Raw genomic sequence first — 17532 nt, 5'->3', positions numbered from 1 at the left:
AAGGCAGCCGGTGTCAGGAATGGGAAATGCTGGAGAGGGTCTGAACCCATGATGGAAAACAGTCAGGGGGCTCAGAAAGGCTAAGATATGCTGACTAGTTATACTGAGGCAATGCCTCTTTCCACATGCCAAATTGAATGTAGCATTGCTAACGCACCTGACCCAGAGCTCAGCAGTGTGGAAACGTTGAAAGGGCAGGCAGGACTTGAACTAGCAGCTCTGCGAGCTCAGGGCTCCACACTGACCTGGGGCAGGGAGGAGAGGGATGGGGGGAGCCACCAGTTTCAAATTTCAGAGGCTTTTGCCAGGTCTTCCTGCCTGGCTGCAGTTCGTCCCCGTATAAAATGAATAAGCCAGGCCCTAGCAAATGTACGCTCCTTTCATAGACTTCCCTCCTTCTTCCTGGGAGACAACCTGGGCAAGAAAACTGACATACATGGACAGGGAAGGAGACAGGGAACTGGGCACGGCTGCCAACTATACAGGCTCCCAGGGCACTTTCTGCAGCCCTCCAATGCCACTTTCCTGCTATTTTTGGTCTCTCAGGAATGCCAACACAATTGATCATATTTTCTGTCATGCCACTAATGCCAGTTTCATCCCCTTCTTCATACCCATAAAACAGTTGTTTCTATCTTATCACCAGATAATAATAAAGGGAGGGAAATCGACCAAACTGAGATTTTAGTCACAAATCTGCCACTCACCCCTCCCTGACCTTGTAAAAGGCTAGAAAGTCTCAGCTTTCCAATCTGAGAAATGGGGGACGATGGAGACATGTTTTCCTGTGTCACAGGGGTGCGTTAGTGAGCGCAGTACTCAGTAAGCCGGGGGGAAGGAGGCATGCAGGCACCTGCAGCTCTTGGCAAAGGTCCACCTATCTGAGCCCCCGCTCAGTCTCAGCATCAAGCACCCGAGTGCAGCCTGCAGCTATTTGCTGACCTGCAGGGAGGGCTGATTACCTTTTGTCACAGAGAAATGCCCTGCCAGCTTGCTTTGAACCAGATCCCTCCCAATCCCGTTCTCAGGGACTGTCCCCTACCTTGTTGTGTTTCTCGCTGGCATTCAGGTATGGGTGCTGGCTTCCTGAGGAGCTGGCACTGCTTTGTGGTGAGTGGGCGCCTCCACCCAGCTGGGACTGCAGGGAGAGAAAGCAAGAGCTAAGTCCTAGGAGTTTAGTCCTTTCCTCAGTTTCCCAGAACTGAATATCTGCCTCCCAGTGCAGCTCATAGGGGAAAAACCTCCTCCCAGCTCTGGGAAGACAGCGTTGCTCCTTCAGGCTCAGGAGAAGAGTGGATGCCAGGGTAAAAGGGAGGCTATACGTGTATGTGTGAATGTGCACAAGTGTGTGCATACAATCTGCTTCTGCACTGGCCAGCAAAGAGAATTGCAAATCACGGGACCCTCCTGCTCTGTGCAGGTAGGGAAGCCGTTTTACACCTTGTGGAAGGGCAGGTGGGGTCCCCATCAATTCTGGCTTCTGCCTGCATTTTCATGCCTCTGCTGTACTCACATGATAAATGAAATTCTTCTTGTTCCCCCAGTCACTTTCCAATGGCTTTTCTGGGTTGTTTGAGGCTCGGGCTGGCTCTGGACCCTTCCAGTCATCTTCCAACCGCTGTGCTGGACTCTCAGGCCTTTTCCAGTTGTTGTCTGGCCATGGTCCTGCATCTAGACACCTAGCAGGGCTCCTCCAGTCCCTTTCCAGGTGGTGCATCAAGTCAACATGGCACATGGGCTTCTCTTGGTGCTTCCAGTTCTTCTCCATCTTCTGAGCTTGGTGGACATCTCCCTGACTCTTCCAGTCCTGCTCCAGAGGTTGTGCTGGACTCACAGGGCGCAGGGGCTTGCCTCTGCCTTTCTGGTCACTGTCTGTGCCCTTCCCTGAGCTGGAAGGCTGCAGTTTTTCCTTGAGGCTCTTCCAGCCGCACTCCGAGTGCTTCCTGGGGTCCCCAACGTGCAGCAGCTCTCTCGAGTTCATCCATTTCCCCTCTGGGCTCCGCACCAGGCTGGCAGGGGTGATCTCCTTTTGGCTTTTCCATGTGCTCTCTGCCTGTCTCCTGGGACTCACCGATCGCAGAGGGCCTGTTCGGCCAAGCCTGCTGTTATCCAAACTCCTCCCGAGGCCCACAGAGTGCAGGGAATCTCCTCGGCTCTTCCTGTCCATGTGCTTCCCTGTACTCCCAGTCTGCCAGGCAGCTCGGTCTCTCTCTGTGTGCTTCTCCAAGTTTGTGGGGCGAAGGGACTCCGCTCGGCTCCTCCAGTCTTTCTCCAAGCCCTGGGGAGGGCTTGCAGCCTCCCCCGTTCTCCTCTCTGATCTGTGAGCCGGGCTTGTGGAGCGCAGGCTTTTGCTGTCTCTCTCCAGCTGCTGAATGGGGCTCACAGACTCTCTTGGTTTCCGCCAGTCCCTCTCTGCCCGTGGAGCTGGGCTCACGGGGCACAGGGGATCCCTGTGGCTCTTGCTGTTCCTCTCCAGCTGCCGAACCGGGCTCAGGGAGCGCAGGGACCCCTTGGGGTCTCTGCTGTGCTGTTCAAGCTGCTGGGATAGCCGCTGGCCCTAGGGACACAGGGGAGAGAGAGCAAAGAGTCCTCTGAAAAAAAATGCTGACATCTCTCAGGTAAGAGGGAGCAAGGGAGGAAGAAAAAGTGGGATTAGGACTGGGAGACAGTTTAGTTAAATAGCTGTGCAGACAAAAAGCATCATAGCAATTGAATGCATGTGTACGGAGCCAACATGCACGTAAGAGAAGCCTCTTATACCTGAACAGTGAAGGGGCAGCTGCCATTCAAGAGCAGAGAGTCCTCACCTGTGACAGGGGGAATGGGCTGCAAGGAAGGGAATGGGAATAGAGGGAAGGAGAGGGGGAAATGGAACAGAAGCATGAGGCAAAAATAGAGGAAAATGTGGCAGGAAAAAGCAACCCAGCTTGGAGAGCTGGGGTTATGCTCTGTAAGCTGTGGTGAGGGTTGGGGTCCCACCATGTGGCAAAATCACCTCTCTGGCCAGGGTGGGGCTGGACTGCCTCCGAGCTAGTCGACCTTTGCTGGGTGGCACGGGGGTCTTCCCATCAAGCCGGTCCACACGGCCCTCCTCCAGGGCCTGGAAAGCCTCCAGGGTCTCCGATTTCCTGCTGGCACACATAATCCATCCCAGGTGCTGCTCCAACCTGGCTTCCAGGGCCCTGGCCAGAGGCCCCCAGCCCTGAGGCTTGGAGGCTACAGCTGGCAGAGACCTTGTGAGCGGTCTGTGACCATGGTCCCTGCTCCATCTGAGCCTGACCCCACAGATCTCTGCTTGCCCCAAACACAAATAGTCCTGTAGGCTCTCTCTTGCCCCATCTCCATCAGTTTAACCATGCTTGCTTATGTGTCCCACTTTCTCTCCCATGTCTTCTTTCCACTATTGCTTGAGGGAAAACCCAGCTTCCCTCCATCCTGTCCTTCAATCCCACATCCCATCCACCCTCCCCAGAATACCTTCCACTGCCTTGTTCCCACTTACTTCCTCTTCTCCCCTCCTCCCCTGTGCCACCAGCTGGTGGTCAGTGCTAGAGCCACTTGTGGCTCTCAAGCCAAAGCCATGCTGTGTACCTGCAAGCAAGAGCCGTCTGGCACTGGGGACTGCTAGGCAACCCTAATCCCTGGCTGAGTGGCAAGCAAAGCTGCAGTTGACCCTGAAATCACAGGCTCATCCCACAGCCCAGCAGTTTTCCCAACCCTACAGTGGAACTTGAATCCCTGGGGAGTGACTGATACTGTGGGAAGGGGAACCACCTCCGGCGTTCCTCCTTTGCACAGCTATCCCAACCCCATAGCATGTCCTGCAGCTTCCAGGACATGGCTGGGAGAATGAGGAAGATGGGCTCCTCCCTCTGCTTCTGCCAGCTCAGCTTGGCTGCACCTTTCCAAAGGCCTCACCTGTCTGCATGCCACAGGTAGGGCCCTCCGGCCTGGGAGCTCCTCAGAGGGCCCTCACAGGGACAGGGAGGCGCTGGACGTGGACCCAGCCCTAGCTTTAAAGAAAATGTAAGCATAGCTGAAGTATGAATGTGGGCTGGGCTTCCATGTCTAGCCCTGCTCTCCCCTGCAGCATGGAGACTTGGAGGTCTTGGCAGGATCTGAGGGCAATCCTACACGTCCGACCAACCAGATCAGCATGGAGACCCATCCCACTTCTCACCTGCGCTCGCAGCCAAATATCCGCTCCACCTCCACCCGGCCGGGGCTGAGTGTACGGGAGCTGCTGTGATCGAAAGCCTCCCTGTGGCTGAGGCGTTTGGGCTTGGGCAGGTCGGCCAGCGCTGTGTACTCCTGCCTCTCCAGCCCGTGTCTCCCCTCTGTGCCCCCACTGATGGGGCGCCCACTGGGCTCCCGAGTCAGGGAGCCGGTGAAGGAAGCGAGGTGCCCACTGGTGCGTGGCAGGTCGCTGCGGGCAGGTGAGGTGCTGCGGCTAGCACGTGGCGGGGAGGAAGCCCAGGGAGGGTCAGATTTCCGACGCTCCAGGGAGAAATAGCTGTTCTCTGTGCGATGCTTTGCCCAGCTCTCCTCAGGCTTCTGGCTCGTGGGACCACGCTCTAGGATGGGGAGAAAGCCGTTACTGCTGGAGGCATGAGCAATGCAGGAGAAAGCCATTGCATCCACTGCAATGCATGTCTTCAGGGGAGAGCTAGAAATGATCCTCGAGGGCACAGACAAAACCCAGACTCTCTCCAGGCAGGGTGGGAGCACCGAGACATGGCGCTGTGAACCAAGGGCACACCAAGCCATGCAGACAGAGAACACCCGGGAGACCCACATTTTGAGGTCAACACACAAGAGATGCAGTCTTATGGACTCTGGACCTTATTCTTTTGCATGGTTCCCATAGCGGTATCTAAGACCTCTGGGACCAGAACTAGGCCCTGGATAAAGAGATGCTGAGAGAGCCCAGGCCCCTTCAATTTAAATAAAGTTCTGTTGTGAAATTCAGAGACTCCCATAAAGGTCCCCATGTGAAAAGCAAGACAGAACTAGGATCTAGCATGGGAGCAAACCAAATGTACCTGCTTTCAGAGGGCAGATTTCTTTCCTAAAGCTCTGGGACTCTGTTCTTGTCCAGGGTGCAGAGGGAATGGGCTGACCCCACCTGGCTCTGTCTGCCTGCAGGGCTCGCGTCCGCACCTCTTCCTTGTGGCCTGTGTAGTTCATCATGTCTCGCTTGCCTGATCCCAGAACGCTGTCCAACAGCCTGGTCATTTCCTTGTCCTGAGAGACAAGATAGGGCAGATCTCTGCAATGGGGGCAGAAAGCTGCCCCTGGAAGCCTTTGTGGGCTAGATTGAGGCAGAAGCATAGGTAAGAAGTTACAGCCCATTCAGTCCAAAGCTGCTGGTGAAAAGGGACCAGGAGAGGAGCAGGGGGAGCATAAGGCGATCCCAGCCGGACGTCAGCTGGCATGCCAAGGAATAACATAGGAAAGCCTGCATGGGGGAATCTATGAGTAAATCTGTTTATATGCTATGGGAGAACCTGCTTTGTGGGGACTAAAGGCCTTCAGTGATCCCCTCTTGCATCTCAGGAGTTTCTGAAAGCACCCAGCAGAAGTGATACTGAAGGGTTGGGGCAAGGGGATAGGGGTGAATGAAATAGCCCAAACCAAGAGAGACCCCTTTGCTACTCCCAATCTTACCCTGGTGAGTGCGGAGTTGGTTTCGGCACAGGTCCTGAGGTCGGTGCTGGGCTCGGTACTGTTTTCTCTGTGCTCGCCCTCTGCTCTGGGGCTGAGCAGGGGATATGCCCAGCTCTCGTCCCAGCTGTGGAGCAGGGAAACAGGAGAGTCAGTGGTCAGCACAGGCCTGGGGGGCTCAGAGACAGGCGGCAGCACCACACCACCAGCTCAAGACACAAGATCTCTCACCTTGCAGAAGGGGCACCATGTGGCAGAGCCTGTTCTGGGCCCCCTCATCAACCCCACCAGCCTCTAGAGGTAATGAGGAAAACCAAAACTCTCTGTGGCCTTGTGAGCCCTCCTGGGACGGCCAAGAGGAATCCAGTTAGAGGGCACGTCGGCGGTGGCTTGCTCAGCCCTTGATTGCAGGCCATGGCACATAGAGCATCAGTGGTAATGCATTTGTTCCCTCCTCGCAGCCGTGGCTTGGCTTCCCTCACCCCCTGCTTGGATATTCACACCAAGCGGGTTCACTCAAGTGCTGCTGCCTCGGGCTGTACTCACCGCTCAGTCCTGTCCGTGGAGCCCACGCTCACATACACCTCGCACTGAGGTGCTACAATGCAGAGGGTGTCCCAGGGCCCACCTGGGTCTGTACTGCTGCCAGCCTCATGCCCCCAGGCCTCCACAGCATGCTCCTGTGGGGAAGAAAGGGGATGCGGTGATGCCACCACTGTGTCAAGGATAAGGAGAAAGGCTGCCTTTCGGAAACTCCCTCTACCTCCTCCGAGAGCACCCCTGGCACTGGGGCTCTTGCTGCCTCTCCCAGGCCATTTCTCCTCACTGCTGAGATTTTTCTCCTACTTCGGGAGGCCAGAGGGGTCTGGTGAGGTCCTGTTTGATGATGTACATCTCCCCTGCTGCAGCCACTACAGAGAAAGAGCACGTGGAAAAGGGCTCAGGGGAGGCCTCCCATGTGCCTCCCCGGCACCAGCGTTGGCACTGCTCGCAGCCGCTCTCCCGCGCTGCCTGGACAGCCTGCGGAGAGAGTGACGGAGCAGGCCAAGAGGAGGGGAGGGCGATTTTTGCAGGGAAGGCTGTGGCCCCAGGCCCTCTGCTGGGCCTGACAGGCATGCTGGCGCTTTCCCAGGGCATGGCCGCTCCTCCCCAGCCCCGTTACCTTCATGGCTTACAAGCAAGGAGGGGAAAGCTCCTGGGAGCCGGCTGTCTGCACAGCTTTCCCTCCAGCGTCTCGCCCGCACTGGGATTCGCTCAGAGGAGGCAGCTCTGAGCAGATCGCAGGCAAAGGGCTGAGGTAACTCTAGAGGGCCCGGGGCCAGGGGAAGAGAGGGAGAGGGCAAGAAAGAGAGAGGGAAGCTCATTACTATTTCATAATCTCAGGCCAGTCGCTCCTGGAGGACAGCAAACAACACGAAACCCTCTGTGAACATGAAACCGGCTGATGCCGGGCCGGATGCAGCCTGCCACAGCCCCCACCCCTGCGCTTGGCCCCATGCTGAGGGATGGTATCAGGGTGAGGTATCCAGAGCCCAAATTCCCATGTGATTTCTCCCCTCCAGCCTGCCTTCCCCTGCGAGAACATCTCACTGCAGCTACCAGGAGAAGGCCTCAGCCCCCGGCCTGAGCTGTCAGCCAGGGGGCCTGGGGATACCTGTCACGACAGAGCTTTAGGGGAGGCAGGCTGTGAATGCCAGCAGATGGATTCAGCAAGGATTAAATCCAGACTGGGGTCAGTGCCTGCCCTGCTGATTGCTCCCTTCCCTCTCTGTCACTGTTTATCCACACGGGTTGGCATCTGGAACAACCCTATTTTCTGTTTTGGGATGCATAGAGCTCCTTGTGTCCCATGTCCAGCCCTTCCCCGCTAAAGCAGCTCTGGGCTATGGTCTGGGCTTGACACCAGCCAGTGGGCACAGTTAAATGATGGATTCCCCCTGCCTGGGAAGGCTCTCTCTCCACTCAGCCTTCCCTCAAAGACATCTAGAAAGCCTGGCTGAGCCTTTATGTTGGAGATTTCCATATCTACAAAGACACATGGAGTCCCAACCCCAAACAAAGGGGCCCTTAAAAAAGTATTCATAGCCTCCAGGTGAGATGGTGGAGCTCACCTGGCTAGCGTGCTGGTGAGCCCCCGCCACTCGGAAGCAGTGCTGGCACAGACTCTTTGCAAACGTGTTGGCTTCAAAGCTCTCACAGGGCACATCGTCTAACAAACCCGACATAGTCCATAGCAGGGACAAAGATGCTTTGGCTGATGTGCTACAGGCAGGAAGCAGCCGGAAGGAAAAGAAGTAAGGAACAGAAGCAGAAAACCAGAGCTTTCAGTCCCCTGACCTCAAGCTCCTTCAGAAGCAGAAATGTTATTTCCAGACTGAAGTTTGCTGCTCTTAGCTGGAAATACTGGAATCAAAGGGTATCAAGATTCAAGGTCATCAGTATGAACCATATAATATGTTTTAGAAGGGGACACTGCACTCCATACTCAAATGTCTGCTGGCGCATCCCAATTTGTGAGTCCCTGAGAACTGAGAGAATGATGTTCGCATCCTGATATTCTGCTTGAAGGAAATTTCCTTACCTCAGGCTCTGCTAGAAGGCACAAAAAGGAAACCTTTCTTCATGACTATGTTACTTGTAAAGGGATATCTATAGGCAACTTAGGAAATTTAGAAACCCACTGAGACTTTTCCTAAACTTGTTGATCCCACTAAAATATCTGAGACGTGGATAGTTGCTTGCAACAGTGCAAAGTATAAGTGTTGCTAGCACAAGAGCTGGGCTCTGCACTTATGTCCTGACTTTCCCTAGAGCATCCTGCCCATCATCACCTCCCCTGCTCCGCTGTGCCAAAGCTATGCTCCAAAGGCAGCCAGTCCATTGCTGACGTGAACATGCCACCACTCCTCTGAACATGGACACATGAGTCAGAGCGGCTGACCAAGATTATGGCTGCTCCCCAAAACACCTATTGATAACTGTCAACACCAAAACCAAGCTATAATTTTTGTTTGTTAGTGCACTCATTTTGCAATATTGCAACTTGCACCAATGCCAACCTTGCAGCCTCCCTCCTTGCACTGGGCCATGTGTTCTCAGCTCAGCTGCCATGCCAAACCCTGGACATGAGTGTGGCACTCACCTGCCAGAGGACATGGAAAGAAAAACCCCAACATCACTTCCCATGGACTGTCACCTGTGTCCAGAGCCCACAGCACCCACCATCTGATGGGCAAAGCACTGCCCCCCACTTCCCACAAGATGCTCGGGGCCGTCTGCCGGGAAGGCGCTCCCCTGGGCCTCCGGCAGGCAGGCAGCCAGCCACCCTGCCGTGCCCCGTGCCCCGTGCCCCCCAGTGCCTCCCAGTGCCCCCAGTACCTGCACCTGCCCGCAGCTCCTAGCAGTTCGCCGACCGCCGAACTCCCCGTGAATCAACCCGGCCGTGGGAAACGCGGGGCGCGAGGCCACGCCTCCTAAACCCTCATTGGCTGCCGCCGAACAGCGATTTGAATATCGCCCTCTGAGTGGCTGGCGGCGGCGCCCATGTGTGCCAGCACCCTCGTGTCGGTTGCAGCGGGCGGGCGATCGACCGGGAGCGGAGCCCCGGGGCGGGCGGCCGGTCCTGGAGAGGGGGCACCGGGCTGCATGTCGTCCGTCCGCCTTCCCCTTCGGCTCGACCCCCTCCAAACGATGGCAGCCCCCAGGCAGCTCCTGCGGCTACCGTGCCCACGCCTCGGCTCCATCGTAGTAAGGTCATCGCTACCTAAAACGCCCCCCGGCGGTGAAGGTCTAACCTGGGCTTCACCCTGCTGAGCACAAGCCGTGCCTGAACCTCAGCAGTCCTGGTGAACGTTTCTTAACAGCGATCCTCAATTGCTCCTGCTACAATTCAACTTACTACTCTTCCTGGTTCTGGTGTGTGTTAAAAAAGGCTTTTTGTGTTTATCAAGTGAAGGCAGTTCACAATCCACTCTTCAGCCCTGCCTCTCCCAAACCACCCCAGTTATTCTATGAGTCTCCAACAGCTCTTGTAACTCTCCAATTAACTTTTTTCCCCAGGTCCTTCCTGAAATGCAAAGCTGGAAACAGCAGGACTGTACTGCATATAGCCTTGAGCCAGACATGCAATTGCAGGGGTGTTAACAGCAACAAACAGTGCAATGATTACTGCATAGCTCATACATTTGCTGCTACTATCTCTAGTTTGCACTGTGCTCCTATTTTTCCACAAGTCTGACCTTCATGGCTCCCAGTCAGGTTCTGATCCTCTGTAATCCCAATTATATTTTTGTGTGAGCATGTGAGCAGAACTGCAGTCTAGTCAACAAAATCCATCAAGCAAGGAAACCTGAATGTAGCAGCCCATGTCAAAGCCTCCCCACTGCTTGTCTCTGTGCAAGCCCTCAGGCACAAGCACAAATAAAATGCAGGTGCCCGTGGTGGCCTATCTGCAGAGCAAAGCGTGAAGCTGAGTGTGCGCACAGGCTGAGGAAGGGGTTGCTCACGGGCACGTATAGAGCTGCTGGTGACTGCTTTTCCTTTCCAGAGGAGAGGCTGCACTAGCATGCTGATTTTTGCAGGTATATTATATTTGGAAGCAGCTTCTTCCTGAGCAGCTGGAACTTGTTTGTGAACAGCTGGGGGAAAACCAACAACAAAGCTCAAATCCGTCTTGAAAACGGGGGGGGGGGGGAGGGGCAACAAATCACAGAACAAGAATTTGAAGCCACAGCCTGGTACAAACTGTGGTGCATCCAGTAAATACTTAATGCACTAACTTGCGCATAGAAACTTATATCCTTGATCTAATATCTGGGGGCACTGGGCTTCAGCTCGTCCGCCCGCCCTCCCCATGCCCCAGCCCCTTCCCTCCCACCCTCCCCTTCGGCTGAACCCCCTCCAAACGATGACAGCCCCCAGGCAGCTCCTGTGGCCACCGTGCACCTCGGCTCCATCGTGCGCCTCGGCTCCATCACAGTAAGGTCATCACTACCCAAAATGCCCCCCTGGAGGTGTATGTCTCACCTGGGGTATATTCTGGGGTAGCCCAATTCCAAACCCTGTGCATAACAATGCTAGCCTGCTGTCTTTGAGTCAGTAATTTATGTTACAAAGTAAAGCTTTAATCAATCAAATGGAGAAATCAATAACAGGGTGAGCAATACTGATTGTTAACTCCACATAGGATTTAACAGTTCTGATTTCAGTTTTTCCATATGCCTTTTTTTTTTCCTTCCCCTCCTCTTCTTAAATGTGAAAACACAACTTCCAGCAGGGACTGGGAGTTTTCAGGGCATGGAATAGAAGCTATTGGAGATTTTAACTGACACTTGAGAAAGACTCAGAAGTTATTAGGGCCAGGGAAAAAGCAAACTAGAAGAGTGATTCTTCTAAATCAATTGGCAGCAAAATAACAAATATCAACACTGAAGTACTGTTGAGGTCAGTCTTAACATCCCTTCAGGATTATAATAAGGTAACTCAATGCTGTCTCGATTACTATTTCAGGTCTTCTACAAGCTCTGGAAGGCAACCCAACTCCAAGTTCACACTCCACATTTCAGCAGATTTTACAGTTGTGAAAAATACATGAACTGTGAGCTTCCTTGAAAATGGCCATTCCAGTTTTACAGCAAACTCCTGGGGCAGGCATAAATGTAAGTCACAGTCTGCCTACTGTCACTCGCAAGGCACAATGCCTGGGGGAGAAGGGAAAGCTGCTGTACAACATAGACCTACTGCTGTCCTAGTATTGAACTGACCCAACCAAATTGTTATATCTTCATTACTACTCATTCCCCCAGACTTGCCTCTGCAGTTTCTATATATTGTCCATTAAAACTAACAACACAGCCTTCCCCAGTCGAGTGTGTCACACGCTGTCCTCCAGCTTTGAGCCACAGTCCCCTTTGCATGGTGCATCACTCCAAACAGAACTTGCTCCTTCCCTCCCTATATACCCCTAAAACCCAACAGCCTGAGAATAGTCCTATAGCACATAATTTCCAAAACAGAATAAGAAATACTTTGTATTCTGCATATGGCATCTCCTGGACACACACCTAGGATGAGATTCAATTCTGATACCAGACTTTTTCAGCCTTGCCCCCAATTTGTACTACTGCAGCTTTGAAGGGCCCTAAGTGAAGCCAGGAAAACTGGTATGGTAGCACATTAAACCCCGTGAGCTTTCTGGAGTGGGCACTCTCACAGACAGTGCAGAAGAAGCCGTCACACCTATTTTGGAGATAAGGAAACCACACACGTTGCACACCCATGATGTGACCAAGACTATTCTGGATTAGTGACCGAGAGCACCAAGTCTTGGCCCAGGATGGAATACGCAGAGTCCAAATACTCAGGGTCCCACAAGGGGTAACAGAATCTCCCTCCCTGATGTTTACCTTTTTCTGAGGAAGAAGTAAGGCCAGAAAGCACCCTAGTGCCTCACTCCTTACTGCAATTATCTGTGCATCACACAGCTCCCTCCAGAGGAAGATGCTCTACTAGAAATTGTGTAACCTGCTGAAACAGGGTTGAGATGATACCCTCCCTCCCAACACATACAGAGGAAAAGGCATGACAGGCTGATGTCATTGCACACCACTTGCTTTAGAGGCTGCTGGCTATCATCACTGCTCCCAAGTTCTTCCATGAAGCCTCAGGCACCGGTTACTCTCCCCTATGGTTTCAGGCATGGGGAAACCTACTCACTCACTCAGTGCTGGGTTTCTAATTTTCTGGTGTGGAATTTGGCCACATGAACCATTTTTCCCTTTGTCATTTCTTCCACAGTACACACGTGGCAAGGGAGGAGGCCCTGTCCAGGGAAGATGGCTGGGTGAAGAACTGACAGAGGCACAATGGACAGCACTTCCTACAGATACTCCAGGGAACAGGTCAGCGTGCTGCCTAGGCTCAGTTTCCTAGTTCCTTAGAGAATTCACTCCCAGTTTTGCCACTGGCATTCCTCAGCTCCAACTGTGCAAGCAGTTCTTTCCTGCTGGAAGCATCCATGCTAAAACACATGTACTAAGGTTCCAAGAAGAAAGGCAACTGCTCATCACTGCACCAGCCCTGAGGTGAAGGGCAGCCTCTGCCATTCCCATCATGGGGAGGGCCACACACGTACAGCTAGGGTATTAGGGGATTTCATACTCCTCTGAGCTATCAGAATTAAGCTCATTCAGCAGACAAAGAAATGAGCCATTCCTGCTCTGGCTAGTTCTGTATACCACAGAAATAGCTCCTAGGTATTCTCTTTCCTGAGCACCAGTGGATTTCAAGATCCTTTAAGCAACAGGAATGATCTCCCCTCTTCCCAGTTGATATTGGCATTAGCACTGTTGCTGTTCCACTCCAGATAAATCACACATGCCTTTTTTTTTTTTCCTCTTAGCAAAATGACTTTATAAAAAATTTACTTGAAGTCACCAAATTTCACCTGGGATAGGTACCCTTAAAAAAAAAAAAAAAAAAAAAAGCAAGCATCCCTTCACTCAGGTGTGGCACTGGAAAAGAAATGAGACAAGATGAAACCATGCCTCCATGAAATACCAGGGCACTGTGTACAAGTGGAAGCAGAACTCTTCCTAGTCTCATAACTTTCCCTGATGATTTGTCTGTTGCACTCAACCCTAGATCCTCTCCTTTAATAAAGCCAAGTATCAGCTCTGGAAGAGGAGGTCCAGGGACAGGAGGGTTTTATGCTAAATAAAGAATCTTACTCAGTTCATAGCCTGACCCTCAGCAGAAGTTTTGAGAGTTTCCACAGCACCCAAACACTTAGTAGTAGATCACTGCAGAAACAAATGGGAAGAGCATCCAGTGACTCTGGCCAGTGCTCAGATGAGGAGGTGAGAGGACAGCTAAGCTGGACTCATCATTGGTCAGAAAGTCAAGTAAACAAGGCCTTTGCTCATGACAAATGGGCTACAAGGAGCCACTGACCAGATGCAAAAGTTGTCCCAGCTGCTGGTCCAAGCACTAGTTTTTCCCTTAATCTTGGTCACGTCCTGTTTTGCCGGTCAGTCTCCGGCGCTGAGTCTTAGTGGTTCGTCTTGTACTGGGTTTCTGGATTTTCTTGCGTGGGCCTTGCCCACGCTGGGGTCGCTTTCCTTTTGTCTTTTTCTGACTGTGCATGTGCAGTGAGGCAGTGAGTGATGAGATCCTGTGCAGGGCAGAAAAAAAGAAATGCCTGAGGACCAAAGTCTGCAGGAGTAGGGTGACACCACAACAATAGCAGGACAGCCCTGCGTGGCCCAGCAGAAAGGGGATGCTAGCATCTGTAAAACCCTGGAGAATCCCATTGTGTTGGGCATCATCCTGATGAGACAAAAAAGCTTTTAAGTTTACATTATGCAGTAACAACCAAAATGCACTCTTTGAGCAATGGGCAGTCCAGCCACCATAGAGTTAAATAATTCCTTGTACCACCAAAGCAGCTGTAAACCCTGGATACTGAAAAATGTGGGGAATGCAAGAGCTTTAAGCTTTAGAGTCTTTTTACCTACATCCCAGAGCAACACTGCACCCTGCAATATCCATCAAGCAGAACGAATGAGTTCATAATTCAGGGCAAAGCCTGCTCTGCACTGCAGCAGCATCTTCCTACTGCTGTCACCAGGGATCAATAAAACAGAAAGCCTGGCAGCTACCTGGGACTCTAGGCTGGGAATGAAGTGTCCCAGTCAGGCTCACGCTCTGCAAGTGCCCTCTGCTGGCTCCTATCCATAGGCAACCAGGCAGTACAGCATCCTCTTCCTGTCCCCTCATGGCTACTCTGGGAATACAGGTTGGGCAAGGTTCGAACAAGTTTATACATACTTTTCAGACAGGAAGGGATTTCTGGACTTTTTGGGAACTGTTCTTGCGAGCTTGTTCACCACCTCTTCCTCCTTCTCTTCTTCTGATCTGATACTTTTTCCCTTAGAAAGGAACAAAAAAAAAAAAATCCCCATAGACACATTAAAGCAGGCAGTATCTGGTGAATTGAGTGTTTCTGCTGCCTTCCTGGTTTCATCCTACTTTGTGAAACATCTAGTTATGGACCAAATTCTTTAAATCCTCCACATCCCTTACTGTCCGAGTCTCAAGGTTTCTTACCACAGACCTTCAAAAAAGGGACAGCAGCAAGGAATACATTAATCCACTCTAAGATCCAACTCTTCAACAGGATCTCAGTGGCTATGCAATTCAAGTCTAAACTATAAAGTGAAGATGTTATTTTTGTTTTTTAATTACTACCAAAACCTCTTTAAGTAGATTTTTAGATTAGACGATGCCCTTAAAAATTTAAAAGGTTAACTACCCAACATGGACATTTCTCCAAAGAGCTCAAAACCAGCCATGACTTGTAAAGACCAAAAGGATTTAAGACAACTAGTGCCTGAAAGTCTCTGTGAAACTAATATGAGAGTTCAGTTAAATTCTGTTCTGAAATAGAAGGTACCATAACCAGAACTGAATAGTTTCCTTATTTGTGGTCTGAGCGGAGGAACATAGACAGAGAAATTCCTCTTAACCCTAGTACCAATTTTTCCTGGACAGCACACAGGCAAGGGGTCAAGGCCAGTCCACGCAGTGAAGCCTGCATTCTTGCTGCTTGTGTTGTACTTGCCTTGAAAATACCATGTTCTCCCCATCCAGCCCTGTTGCATCTTCCACTAACATTACATCAAAGGGAAACAGCAAAGGATTCCAGGGAGATTTGGAATGAGCCCTTCATGCAGGGCATTTCCTCCTCTTTAGAGGACTAATATACATTGGGGAGGAATGCAAAAATTGTGAGTTTCCCTTTTCAGTCGTGCTCCTGGTCAGCTGCAAATCTATTGACATAATCAAGGAGCATCCTACCTACCCAGCCCCAAGAATGCTCAAGGCTGATACAACCAGAGAGGCAGTAAGAGGCTGTACCTCAGGGGTGGTCAGTCCCAGTTGGCGTGCGCCTGAGAGATCCAAGTCACTGATGGTGGTCACTGTTACAATGTGGTTTGGGTGGTCGATGTTCACAGACTCCGTCTGCGACGTCACCAAGTGCTCCAGTTCATCAACCTCATCTGGGGAGGCAAAAAATCCCACACTACAAAGCACACAGCTTTACACAAGCTAGGCTTACACTCATTCCTACATTGCCACCTTGGGGGAAAGAGACGGAGTCTCTGCATGTAGGGTTAAAGGGTGGAGAGGCTGAAACACTGGCACTGCAAGCATGGAAGGCAAATGCCTTCCCCAACAGAAAAGAATCCCGTAACAGTTTAGAGATGTCATCCCATTTGTTCCCTTCTCTACAACATGCCTGATTCTCCTTCTGACTACGGACTAGGGGCTGAGAGGTTCACCATTCAGCCCACTATGCTGACTGCTATCCTGCTCCTCAGGCAGACATGAAGGAGTGAGCCCTGCCGGGCCGCGCGAGTGCCTCTGCTCAGTCTCCGACCCCCCCAGCCAAGGTCTCTGCGTGACAGACCACGAGATTCCTAGCCGGTTCGGCACCTCTCCCGTTTCTCACAAACTTTGGACTCCTCTCGCATCCATCCAGCTGTGATGGGGCAAATAACACATACCGAGCGCCTCTTCTCTCTCACTGAGCATCTTCAGGTACTCCTTGTGCCGCTGAAGGATGGAAACAGGTCACTGCAGCACCTCTGCTGTACCAGCTGCCGACGGCATCCCCATTCCTCCGCCCAGGACGACCCTTTCCCCCTACGAGCGAGCCGGGGGAGCCCCAATCCCCGACGGGCGGTCGGCACGGGCCTGCCCCACGGCTTCGCCCCTCTCAGCCCTCCCGCAGCCCCGCACCGCCCGCAGGGCCGCGGCTCCCTGGCCGGTGGGGGGGGGAAAGCACCTCCTCCTTCATCTTCCTCTGCTCCTCCTTCAGCTTGCGCCTGATCTCCTCCAGGGCCACCTTCCGCCGCTCCACCTTCCGCTTGTGGAAGCCGGTCAGGTACTCCCTGGAAACCGAGGAAACGCCCCGGAGCTTTCAGCACCCCTGGGGGGGGGGGCTTTCCGTCGCCCCACCACAGCCGGCTGCCCCCCGGGCCTGGACCCCCTCAGGCCTCCCGGTGGGGCCCAGCCCCAGCGGCGGCGGCGGCGCACTCGGGCCTCACCTCCGCCGCTCCTCGTCGAAAGTCACCACCAGCCGCGCCGCCGCGCCGCTTGTCCCCTTCTTCTTCTTCTTGCAGCCCATGGCGGCCCCACGCCGCGGCTCCACGCCGCGGCCCCGCGCTGCCGCCCGCCCCGGCCCGGCCCCCGCGAGGCGGTGCCGCAACGCGCCACGCCGCGCCGCGCCGAGAGGGAGGGACGGCGCCAGGCGGTTCGGCCCCGCCCGCCATTTTGTGCCGCGCCGCGCCGCCCCCGCAGCGGACCTGCCCGGTGCCGCTGCCTGCGGTCCTGCGGCTCCGAGCCGGAGCTGCCGGCGGGGCGTGTGGGGGGGAAGGAGCCGCTGCCTCGTCCCCCGCGCTGCCCCGAAGCGCCCCGCTCCTGCCCCGGCCGCGGGGAAGGGGCGACATGGGCGACGGGCAGCAGTGAATTTACACAGAGAGGGCGCCTGGCCCCCAGGAGACCCCGGGTGAAGGGCCTGGGTGCAACCTTGGCTTTCGGCCGTTGCAAGCAGAGCTGGTTTTAGGGGGAGGGAGGAGCAGCCCAGGCCGTTTCCCGCGGCCCCCAAACGTGGGGTGTTGCCACGGCACTGCTGTGGAGATGGAGACAAAGGCCGGCCATGGCGGCTACTGCCTGGGCTGAACGCCAACTCTGGTTGCAGAGGGGCGCAACAGCTCTGCCGCGACTTGCCGGAGTTGCGGCAGAGCGATGAGTCAGGAGCCTCGCGCGGGCCCTAGCCTGGGCCGGCTCCAGCGAAGGAGCGCTCGT

At 53.7% G+C, this 17532-nt stretch overlaps 1 protein-coding gene across 1 annotated transcript; it reads right to left on the bottom strand.

Annotated features, from left to right (window-relative positions):
• Nucleotides 1-10765: 10765 nt before the first annotated feature.
• Nucleotides 10766-16909, bottom strand: NOL12 (nucleolar protein 12). Its single transcript, XM_067309568.1, has 6 exons — nt 16773-16909; nt 16511-16616; nt 16230-16278; nt 15580-15722; nt 14491-14591; nt 10766-13834 (listed from the first exon to the last, which is right to left on the bottom strand). The coding sequence occupies exons 1-6, from the start codon at nt 16850-16852 to the stop codon at nt 13663-13665; spliced, it is 651 nt and encodes a 216-aa protein (XP_067165669.1). The 5' UTR covers nt 16853-16909; the 3' UTR covers nt 10766-13662.
• Nucleotides 16910-17532: the final 623 nt, after the last annotated feature.

This window comes from Apteryx mantelli, chromosome 1, assembly GCF_036417845.1.
Source record: "Apteryx mantelli isolate bAptMan1 chromosome 1, bAptMan1.hap1, whole genome shotgun sequence".
Lineage (NCBI taxonomy): Eukaryota > Metazoa > Chordata > Aves > Apterygiformes > Apterygidae > Apteryx > Apteryx mantelli.
Note: the sequence above shows the minus strand (reverse complement) of the source record. Positions and strands in the feature narration are given on the sequence as shown.

What these genes read in the sequence shown, in the direction of transcription:
- NOL12 (XM_067309568.1), bottom strand. Translation starts at nt 16,852, where the DNA reads ATGGGCTGCAAGAAGAAGAAGAAGGGGACAAGCGGCGCGGCGGCGCGG. An exon ending in TTCGACGAGGAGCGGCGGAG is followed by an intron (nt 16,617 to 16,772) that starts GTGAGGCCCGAG and finishes CTCGGTTTCCAG; the next exon opens with GGAGTACCTGACCGGCTTCC. An exon ending in AGAGGAAGATGAAGGAGGAG is followed by an intron (nt 16,279 to 16,510) that starts GTGCTTTCCCCC and finishes TCCATCCTTCAG; the next exon opens with CGGCACAAGGAGTACCTGAA.